Below are 10,850 nucleotides of genomic sequence, written 5' to 3'. Positions count from 1 at the left end.
AATAACTAAATTATTTTAAAAATTGTGTATCTAATTTTTTTCCTATTTATACAAAATACTCATTGAAATAAAAAAACTTTTCATTTAGGCAAATGAGTATATTCAAAATTTAAACAAAATCAAAATTTAACAAAATAAATAGAGGTAAAATTCAGCAAATATCTAATGTATTTAATAATGCGAATTACCTAAAAATATTACAGCACATTGGTACAAGTAACATAACTTATGCAGTATTTTGAAAATATTTTATAAGAACTTGTGACGATATTTCGTCCTAGTCGGCCCTCAAAAATTTTCTTCTGCTCATGGCCGTATATGCAACATGCTCTCAACACACGCCCCGAACAGATCCCGACAGATCCCCAAAACCCTTTCGTTACCAGCGCCGGAGTTAGCCGGCATCCAACATGTAATGTGGGCTTACGTGTAAATCCCTGTTTTAAGATTTATCACAGCCAAAAAAATTACTAAGTATTATCCTAACTTCTATTTTTAATGAATACATCAATAAAATCTTTAAATATGTCACATTTGAATGTGCACACTTCGTGGCGCGCTGTCCGCTTCAGTAGCGTCACTTCGGCAGAACGGACTGCGGTAAGAAAAGGGTTAAGGCGATAGCTGACCACTATTCGTATTCTTGTTTTAGTATAATTTAACGAAGAAATCTTGTAAGGAGGTCACTGAATTAACTTTTTCTTATAAATTAGTTTTAAAAAAATCCTTAATTTTCAGTTTTATTCTCATCTGCACGGGTCTTAGTTAATTAAAGTATTAAAAATTAAAATAATACACTTTATTCATGTATCAAAAATTACTTCGATTATTCTTCTGGCAGAAAACGCAACAAACCGTTTTTGACTGAATATCCGTAATATCAGTGCCTAATTCTAAGATTTTAAATTTAAAAAAAAATAAAGTAAACAGTCAGACGATAAAGGATAACAACTTTTATTGTAAAACAATCTATACACATTGAAGTTTATACAAACACATACTCAACGGTAAACATTTAAAGAAATTTCAGCTGTCGGATTACATTTAATTCTGCATGGTGCACTTTCAAAAGCGCACTGAAATTTATCATCTGTTTAAACAATTCCCGCTTCTTTATACATTGCCAACAAAAGGTGGAAATGGACAATTGTTGTAAATGGCGATCAAAACCACCTTGTTAAGAATGTCAGGCCGCATATTATTAAATACTTAGCTCACAATCAAATGTAAGTCTTTGATGAAATTTTTGGTCACACGGTTTTGGTCGTTTTTCTACCGGACCTGCGCTGTTGGCCAAATGACATTTACAGATTCCGCGGGTTTTAACCCTTTCCACTCCAATGTCGAGTGTCACTCGACACTGATTTTGTTCCACAAGCTCCACTGTCGAGTGATACTCGACATGGTGTAATACTTCTTTTTGTGGAAAATTTTAAAACAGGAAAGATTTTTGTTACTAAAATGTTTGAATCACGAATGAATGAAACATATTCTAGAATCACAAGATACTATAATTCAATTAAATTTTATCGATGCTACATAACAGCCTTGGAGTGGAAAGGGTTATGGTATAAGTTCGGGGTCTCACGGAGCCTCGGGCCAGACCTATGTATGTACTATTTCACCGGATTGATGTTATGTTCGGTTATTATTACTTATTGTATGAAACGTTTAAAATCTTACATCTCTTTTATTTCCTTAATTATTTTTTTAAATGGTGATTGGACTAGTTTCACAATATTGTGCAAATTCAGTCTTTTGTCTAGTGATGCGTCATTAAAAAAATAACATTAAAACCCTATGCCTGTTCTCTATTTTCTTTTCTTTTACTACAAATCGGACCTGGTCCTATCTCCTTCCATCTATCAAAATATTCATTAAAAATAATGTTACCCAAAACAAAATAAAACATAACACATAGAATCGCCAACCTTATTTTAATTTAATTACCCAAGAAATTTATGAAATGGAAATAAAGTTTATTTAAAGTTATTACCCCCCCATATAACATATATTAGATTATATAGCATAAATTTTAATATACGGTATAAGCATTGCCAAAAAACTTTTGGTACAACGGCTTAAAAAGTAAAATAGCTGGACTGTTCGTATTAATTACAAGTAATTGCTGTTTGATCCATTTATTTTACGAAAATACAAGCACGTGACGAACCGGTCCGCGCGCAATCGGGGGAATGACCATAAGTAACGGTAAGAATTGGGCTACCGGCAACTGTGAAAATGGATTAATATTGAAACGGACTAAACCAAGAGATAGAATCACATTTTTTAAGCGAGGTGCCTAGATTTGTTAAAATAGCTTTATTACTTTGACAGTATTAGAAAAAGGCGCAAGAAGACACAAAATCCAAATTATAACCAGAAACGAACTTTGTTGGTAATATTGTCTCGTGTTTAATATAAAAGAATGTATAACATATGAATAAAACATGTTAATTTTATTAAAAAAAAAACTATTTTGTAAGTTGACCTGTGCCTATACTTATTTATGTCAAAAATATAATGAATTTAATATTTTAATTATTAATATAATTTTTTTAATGATATTAGTTTGCATTACAGCCGGTGTACTTACAAATTTCTCTGTGATCAATGTGTTGAACATAAAAAAACTATAAAGCAATTTTATTTAATAAGCTTATAAAGGAATTTCGCAAAAAAAATCAATGGTTCAATACAGTAGTAATTTCAAAATATTTATACATTATTTCAAAATAATTTAAGTTATTTTTGATTAGAAGCGATATAAACATCTAAAACAGTGTTTTATCTGTGGAAACATTTGAAATGTTCGAATGTTTTGAGTAAGCAAAACAAATATTATTCGATAAGGCGGATGAAACTTACCCAATAGTAAGAGGACATTGCGCGGCGTGCCGGAAAGTGCCGGCGCGATGATAAACAGACATGAGAACAGCACGCGAGAGGCGGCCGACGCGCTCGCCATGTTGCGCGATAGTGCCGGCCGGCTGACGTGTCGCGAGCTGCTCAGTTGTCAGGCCGGCACCGTGCTCGCCGCTATCGACCGCCCTCTGCCGTCCGCTATCGACCGTCGCACCAGCTGCAGTCTACCAGCGACCTGAAATATTCCGCAGACCATGGCCGCTCGCAAAAGCTTATTATACCTGTTCGATGTTGACGGAACGCTGACAAAACCGCGGCAGCGCATCTCCGCGGACCTGCAAAACTTTTTATTGCATAAAGTGAAGCCCCGCGTCAAGGTAGGCCTGGTCAGCGGATCCGACTATACCAAGATTGTCGAGCAAGTGGGCGGCGAGGAAATCGCTAACGAATTCGATTACGTCTTCTGCGAAAACGGCGTGGTGCAGTATCGACAGGGCCGACTGGTGAGCAGTGAGAGCATTCTAACCTACATCGGCGAACAGACCCTGCAGAAAGTCATAAATTTTGCACTGGGATATATGTCAAAACTGGAGCTGCCTGCTAAGAGAGGAAACTTTGTGGAGTTCCGATCGAGCATGATCAATATATGTCCTGTAGGTCGCTCTTGCAGCCAGGCAGAGAGGGATCAGTTCTCAGCATATGACATTGAGCACAAAGTCAGGGCACAATTTGTTGAAGCTCTACAAAGAGAGTTCAAAGACTCCAAGTTATCTTTTGCCTTGGGTGGACAGATCAGTGTTGATGTTTTCCCAACTGGGTGGGATAAAACTTACTGCCTTAACCACATAGCAGGGGAGGATCTCAGTGAAATACATTTCTTTGGAGACAAAACCTTTCTGGGTGGAAATGATTATGAAATCTTCAATGACGAGAGAACAATAGGACACACAGTTACATCACCCGATGATACCAAAGAACAACTGAAGAAGTGCCTCAGTATACAATAGTCAATTGTAAATAAAACACTTGTACATATGTTAACAAAATTTATTTAATAATAAATGTATATTTTGTCATTTACTTTGCGCACAAACATGTTACTTGCATTCATTCTAAATAAACATAAGACAATGATTGGTAAAAAGTAAATATAAAAAGTTGGATGCAATTGTAAAATATTTTGCAATCAAATGTATATTCTTAAACTAAATAAGGATTACAAATGAGTAAAAATATTATCTTATTTCAGTGGAATATCAATAATTCAATATTAATGTGGAAAATGTAAGAGACTAGATTTACAAATATATTCCTTTGAGGACAATATAAAAATACAGCTTATATTGTTAACAAAATAGGTTATGTTAGTACAAGACTTGGTCCATTGCTTCATTGTCACAAATGACATAACACAGTTTATAGTACAAAAATATAATTACTGCTACAATACAGTTGTTTTTTTATTGATCACAGAAATTGTTGGTTAAAAAGGTTTTTATCTTTGCGTTTACAGCTTAGCAATAATGTTTGTTAGTCTGTAAATTAATGTAAAAAAGACATGAATTTAAAACTGGTACAAAACAATAGTCCAACAATTTTTCTTGTAAATTAGTACAGTAAATGCAGCCTCTACTGTTGAAAAATATAAAAAATAAGCTAATTTCAAGAACTAGACAATTTTAAATGCAGCAACAAAATATGTCTTAGTTAAATAATTGTTACATAATTTAATTACCATACATGAATGATATGTCTTATATTCAGTGTAATATCTAAACATTAAAGTTTCTGCAGCTGGCTTTTATCATTACAAATGTTTACATTGAGATGAAGTTGCCTTATTGTCAAGATAAAAAATAAATTCAGCAATATTTCCCTGAACCTTAATGTGTATAATTTTAATATTATAGAGATTGTAATATTGGTCAATGCCCCTTATAATTGGGCTTCCTTTTTTCAATGAAAGACAGCATTCCTTCTTGCCTGTCTTTAGTGGGGACATTTATTTCGTAGTACTTCTGCTCTACCTCATATCCATCTTTGATGCTGAGCTGTACACCCTCGTTGATAGCTTGCTTGGCGCAGCGGAGTGCTATGGGTGCATTGGGCAGTATCTCTCTTGCTATTTCAAGTGCCCTTACAAATGCCGAATTTTTGCTCTCATTTTGAGGCACTGCATGGTTTACAATACCTAAAAATTATTGTTAATAGCATTATTTAAAAAATAACAAACATTATTACCAGTAAAGAAATAATTCTGTCTACAAAATGGAAAACCACTAAAATATTATACAAACAGAAATAAAGAGTTAGTTCTTGTAAAATTTTCATAATCATGTATGCAATGCTTAAATGTTATAGCAATGTTTAAATGACTTAATGTTATTAAAAAAAAAAACTAATTTATTTTACTAAACATTGTGAAGCTAATTTAAAAAATTAAAGACTTTAGTAAAATTGCTTCAAATGTGATGTTAAGTCTTAACTGTCAAAAAAAAAGCTTTACCATGATCTCAGTAAAATAAAAATACAACTAACCCATTTCCTTAGCTTCTTTACCATTCACAATCCTGGATGTGAATATAAGTTCTTTAGCAATATTAGGATGGATCACTCGGGGCAAACGTTGAGTGCCACCAGCACCAGGTATTAGGCCCCGCCCTGTCTCCACCAATCCTAACCTAGCAGTCTCCGCAGCAACTCTGATATCGCAAGCTAGAGCCAGCTCCAACCCGCCACCTACCGCAACTCCATCAATAGCAGCAATAGTTGGCATTGGGAGATCCTCAATTTCTATGAATGTCTCTCGTAAACCTCTCACAAATCTAGCAACCTCATCATCTGCCATTTGATACCTTTCTTTTAGATTTGCACCTGTAAATTTCTTACATATTAATGAATGTTAAACTTTTTTAAAAATTTAAATTTACTAACTAATATGATCTAATAACAAACTTAGCTTATAAATAAAAACAATTTGTACATAAAATTACAAGTTAAATATTTGTTTTTATCAATTGCTTGCTAGAAACTTTTAAGAAAACTTCACTGAAACACATACCTGCACAGAATATTCCTCGCACCAGACTATGCAACACTACTACCGATATCTTTGTGTCTTTCCGGAGGAGCGCATTCACCTCCCTCATGGACTGCACCAGTTCGAACCCAAGAGCATTTTTATCCTTCGGATTATTTAGTCCGTAAACCGCGATGCCCTTGTCATGCCCCGTCAATTTATGGAATACGATAGGCCCTACATTCTCTACTTGTTCAGTATTTGTTGATAGCAGTCGTACATAGCGGACCTTCTTCAACAACCCTAAATTAATCCTTTGAATCATTTTACTAGAAGCACTTAACGCCGAGCTACAAATACGATAAGTGCGATGCTTAATCTACGCAGCGTCCGCGGGGGTCACACATATGATAGCAGAGATCTTTCAAACATTATTTACTTAAAATAAGATGATTGTTTGATGAAAATATCTTATCAATTCTGATAACGTAGCACGCAACAAGTTTTCTCAGTCCATATATATAAAAAGATTTCGCAACGTATTCATATGAAACTTTCGGATACTTGAATAGATCTAATATAAGAAAATGTTCAAATTCTATTAAAATTCAATTGATAATTTATGACACAATTTTCGAAGTAGGTACAATTTTGGCATAATAAACCTTAAAAACATTCTCTGTTTAGCTCAAATTACATCAACAAATACGTCGTTTGATTATTATATTAGTTAAGATGTCGCTTTTTACGAGATTGAATTTGAATTACAGCCCGTCCAGAAACAACTGTTTTTGTATCGATTGTGCAGTTGGTATTAGTAAGTTACATATTTGGCTAGTTTACAAACATCAATTTAAATGTTTGAAAATATAAATTTAAAAGGTGTTTTTCAAATGATTTTAAAAAAAATCTATTCTATTAATTTGTGACGATGAAATAGTATTCATTCCTGTAAATATAACTCAAGTAATTATCTGATTTGTTTAGTTAAAGTCATTAATTTTAATTAAAAAATAAAAAGAAGTGCTTGAAATTATTTAAGGAAAGTATAGAGGCAACACTAAACTTTTTATTCACATTGAAGTTTCAATTCTATAGTTAAAGGTTATATTTTTGTTTATCTTCTCGTCTGATTGCTTCTTTATTTTCAATCCTAATTTCTGTATTGGATGATAAATGAAATAGTTCTTAAAAGATGTCGTATGTACCGTATAGTTGCGATCTAGATCCAGAAACGAAAACCACGTTAAAAGTATATCTTTTCAAAAATGTTGAAAATGTGGAAGAAATAAGAGGTAACGTCATTAGCGGTAGTTGGAAATGCGCTGTAATCAAACCCAGTTTGATTTTAGATATATTTCAAGTGGTTGTTGCGGCTAACAAAGCGGTTGTAGCGGAGAAGTCACAAGCAATGGTCACTCGCACCGTCTACACTGAAATATTATTCAATTTGTCGTTGTCTAAGAACATAACGCAAAGTTTAAGCAAATTCGGCGTTGAAAAAGACCAGACTTTACTTGTATGTTTTTTAATAACCCATGAAGGTGACGAAAGCGAAAGCATTGTGGCCCAAATTAAAGGTGAAATGTCTCCAATAAGTGAACTAGAAAAATTTACCGACATAACACAAGTGAAAAGTGCCTATAAATTAAATAACTTGAAATCCAATGTGGACCTACTTGATGTGATTGTAGCTAAAATTGTTACAAAGAATTTCGTGGCTCACTAAAGAATGAAACAAATTAAAACTATATTGTAAATCACAGTTTAATATTAGTAAGATATTATTAATTGGAATGTGAAGTATCTTTCTCATTGATTGCAAATTGTAATTTGTGCTATTTATTTAATATCATAAGCTTATAAGGATTGGTAGCATTTATATGAAGAGTGCCTCTAAAAGCTATTTATCACTGGCAAGGTAAAAAAATATGAACTACATGTGAGAATTTAATTGCAACTAATGTGCTTCAGATTTATTAATTTGATTAATACATGTTATTATTTATTTAGGATCAGTTTTAGTACATTATAAGCATGTTGGAATAGAACAATTTAACACCAACTAGAAACGGATTGAGGTTCTCTATAGTGGCATCTTTCAAACATAAAACTGTGAAGATTCCAAAAGACTTGAGAAGAGCTTACATTTAAACTTATATGTATTTTATTGATCAATAGTCCTTATTGAATTAATAAAAGCAATTCTTTTTCAAGTTTTATCATCATTTTAAATCTCTTCATATTGTGGTAGAATTTTTATAAGTTTTTCTATGATGAACTTTTTGAGTTAGTTTTGGACAGACAAGTCCAAGCAGTCCAAAGCACCTGAGAGGTGCTTATATGATTTCTATATATATTGCAATATTTTTGGAGGTCCTTCCATCATATTTATAAGGCAAGGAGGTATCAATATATATGTTGACAAAAGATATAATTGTAAATATTGCATTTGTTATGACTTGTAAAATAAAAAGTTATTTTACATGTTTTTTTTTATTTAATAGGGTAAATTAAAAGCCAAACTAAAATATGGAATTACTGAATCAATAGAAGTATGCACCATAGTCTACCATGTATTTTTCTTTTAGTAACAAGTAAGCAAAACTCAAGAATGGGTTGAGCAGTTCGTTAGTTTTTAACATGTTCTCGTAAGTGGAAGGTTTTTATGGAGAAGAAAAAAGATAAAGCAAAAACAGTTTAAGCATGAACATAGGAGAAGAAACCAAAAAATGTATCATCAGACGTCGAAATTTTTTAAAATAAAAAAGGAGAGGCATTTGGAGGTAATCATACAAATAATGTATGCCATAAAACAAAATTTTACAAATGAATTTTACATTATGAATACCAGACTAGGTATTATACAATATAGACAACTTATTTCTAGTAATCATTGCATATTTTGAAATAGGTCAGTAATAATGCATGATCATGGAGTGGACTATGCTTAGGGTTTTGATGTGAGGAGGAATTGGAAAGGAGATGCAATATGGACACAGGAAAACCAAGGTCACTGACATAGCTCAAAGAATTGTCTTAAGTGGCAGTGTACTTGGTAAATCACTTGTGCAGCCAATAGCTACTGGGTCTGAAAGGTCCACGAGCCATCACTAGGTGGTCACAACATAGTTGTGCAGTGCAAGACCGGCTATTGTGGTGATCTATGGGGGAGGCCTGTGCCATGCAGTGGGCATCTATCAGCCGAAAAATGAAGAATGAATAACCAAGTTCAACAAGACATTTACTCGCACTTTTCCATCATCAATTCGCCCCCATCAAATAAAATATGTCCCATAATGGAACTTTTCAAGAGAAAAGCTAAATATTGGTTATATATTATATATATTGATACAATTAAAATTATTATCTTTGTATAGTTTTAAAGCTAGTTTTATACAAAACAATCTATGAATGAATGCTTTGCGCAGTCATATTCTTGTTTGTACTTGTTGACACGTTTCATGTCACGGCAATTTTTGAAGGTTTTTCATTCAGGGCGTGTGGGGCTTATACTGCAAAGCTGTAATTAGCGGGAAAATGTCATAAATTTTAATATGCATTACGTACGCGCGTGCGTGATGTGAAGTTATATTTATTCGTGCTTACATTTGTTTTAGAATCCTTTGTTTTTCAATGAGAACTGCAAATGGTCTGCAGTGAAAGTGCAGAGAGGGTCGTATACGCCTCATATAGCATGGAATATGTTAATTTAGAGGAAAAAAAGGATAACTTGGGATATCTCCGCCATTTTAAACCAGAAAATTATAGGAAAAATTGACAGTGTATTAGAACTAGTAGATTGCAAATATTTAAACACCCGATAAAAATTATGGTGACGATTGTCATTTTATTCGGTGAGGGCGGGTATTTATTTTAAAATTACAAGTAGTAAATTATCTCTGGCTCGGTATGTTGACCTGATGGGCAGAGCCGGCCAGAAACAATATCTAATGGATTCAGGCGTTTTTTTGCAGAAGTCCATCCTAAGTAAGAAAAGGACCAATATATTGCTACGTCTGCACATGCAGTCGTAGTCGTGCAATAAAGTGCACCGCTCGCCCGCTGATAAATGCGCATGCGGCAAACAATGCGAATTACACAACTACCACCGCTAAATCACTCAACATGTGTTTCACCCCTCCACGGGGCATCCTCAGGAGTAATGTTACACCGAGTAATGCCAAACACAATCAGTTGTCTCGGGTTTGGCCGGCGGTGCACTTTATTGCACGACTACTACTGTATTGGCGGAAGTAGCTATATATTGGTCCTTTTCTTACTTAGAAACTCAATAGTTGTTCCATAACTATTGACGTCAATACAGGTTGATTGGTGCAGTCAGTCCACTGCAGCCATTGTTTCAAGCGTAGGTAATTCAGTGATAAAGATTTAAATGGTTAAGAAATGAAACTGCCGTACATATGTACCATGTTTTATTTTAACAACAACAATAATGTACAATTAAATTACACAATATGTAAAAGCGATGACAAATCGTATCGTAGACAAAATGCAATCATTTTTATACAGGATCAGATTTACTTTATTATCTTCATTGAAACAGACGACGCGCATTTTGTTCAGCCAACCCGCCCGCCCGCGCTGCAGTTACCCGGGCCGTCCTACCTCCTAAGCCTACCGCAATCACTTGGACTGAATATAAATAAAGTCTATCAAATAATAAAAAACTAACCATTTTGAACGCTTCGCACGCGAGCACGACTACCCTAGTATAAACGAACACAATAATTCCAACTGTTACGTAGTTAACGTAAAGCTTACGGTTAAATAATAAAAAAAAATGGCATCTAGTATTGATAAGTCTTAGGAACTTTCTGTAAAATCATCAATCACATAACGCTGCATGAAACGCAAAGTATCGCCGAACGAGAAGCGCCGTGCGGGGCGCGGTGCGACGGTCGGTCTTCTGGAACATGGTGGGTTGTGGTGACCCTTGACGGCG

General features: G+C 34.1%; 3 protein-coding genes across 3 annotated transcripts; 2 read left to right on the top strand and 1 right to left on the bottom strand.

Annotated features, from left to right (window-relative positions):
• Nucleotides 1-2,865: 2,865 nt before the first annotated feature.
• On the top strand, nucleotides 2,866-3,971 carry Pmm2 (phosphomannomutase). Its single transcript, XM_068775605.1, has one exon. It carries the CDS (start codon nucleotides 3,120-3,122, stop codon nucleotides 3,870-3,872), a length of 753 nt encoding a protein of 250 aa, XP_068631706.1. The 5' UTR covers nucleotides 2,866-3,119; the 3' UTR covers nucleotides 3,873-3,971.
• Nucleotides 3,972-3,988: 17 nt separating this feature from the next.
• LOC137932046 (enoyl-CoA hydratase domain-containing protein 2, mitochondrial) lies at nucleotides 3,989-6,411 on the bottom strand. Its single transcript, XM_068775604.1, has 3 exons — nucleotides 5,927-6,411; nucleotides 5,404-5,739; nucleotides 3,989-5,056 (listed from the first exon to the last, which is right to left on the bottom strand). Exons 1-3 carry the CDS (start codon nucleotides 6,207-6,209, stop codon nucleotides 4,791-4,793), a joined length of 885 nt encoding a protein of 294 aa, XP_068631705.1. The 5' UTR covers nucleotides 6,210-6,411; the 3' UTR covers nucleotides 3,989-4,790.
• Nucleotides 6,412-6,987: 576 nt separating this feature from the next.
• LOC137932405 (EKC/KEOPS complex subunit Tprkb-like) lies at nucleotides 6,988-8,364 on the top strand. The gene has a single exon (XM_068776015.1). It carries the CDS (start codon nucleotides 7,080-7,082, stop codon nucleotides 7,611-7,613), a length of 534 nt encoding a protein of 177 aa, XP_068632116.1. The 5' UTR covers nucleotides 6,988-7,079; the 3' UTR covers nucleotides 7,614-8,364.
• The last annotated feature ends 2,486 nt before the right edge of the window (nucleotides 8,365-10,850 follow it).

This window comes from Battus philenor, unplaced genomic scaffold (genome assembly GCF_028537555.1).
Source record: "Battus philenor isolate CCGP_79_NKW_IND1 unplaced genomic scaffold, ilBatPhil1.0.hap1 SCAF_9, whole genome shotgun sequence".
Classification (NCBI taxonomy): Eukaryota; Metazoa; Arthropoda; class Insecta; order Lepidoptera; family Papilionidae; genus Battus; species Battus philenor.
The sequence above is the reverse complement of the archived record's forward strand: the minus strand, read 5'-3'. Positions and strand labels throughout refer to the sequence as shown.

Coding starts and splice junctions, on each gene's coding strand:
- Pmm2 (XM_068775605.1), top strand. CDS start 3,120: ATGGCCGCTCGCAAAAGCTTATTATACCTGTTCGATGTTGACGGAACG.
- LOC137932046 (XM_068775604.1), bottom strand. CDS start 6,209: ATGATTCAAAGGATTAATTTAGGGTTGTTGAAGAAGGTCCGCTATGTA. Junction 5,740..5,926: donor GCGAGGAATATTCTGTGCAG/GTATGTGTTTCA, acceptor AGAAATTTACAG/GTGCAAATCTAAAAGAAAGG. Junction 5,057..5,403: donor TAAAGAAGCTAAGGAAATGG/GTTAGTTGTATT, acceptor AATAATTTTTAG/GTATTGTAAACCATGCAGTG.
- LOC137932405 (XM_068776015.1), top strand. CDS start 7,080: ATGTCGTATGTACCGTATAGTTGCGATCTAGATCCAGAAACGAAAACC.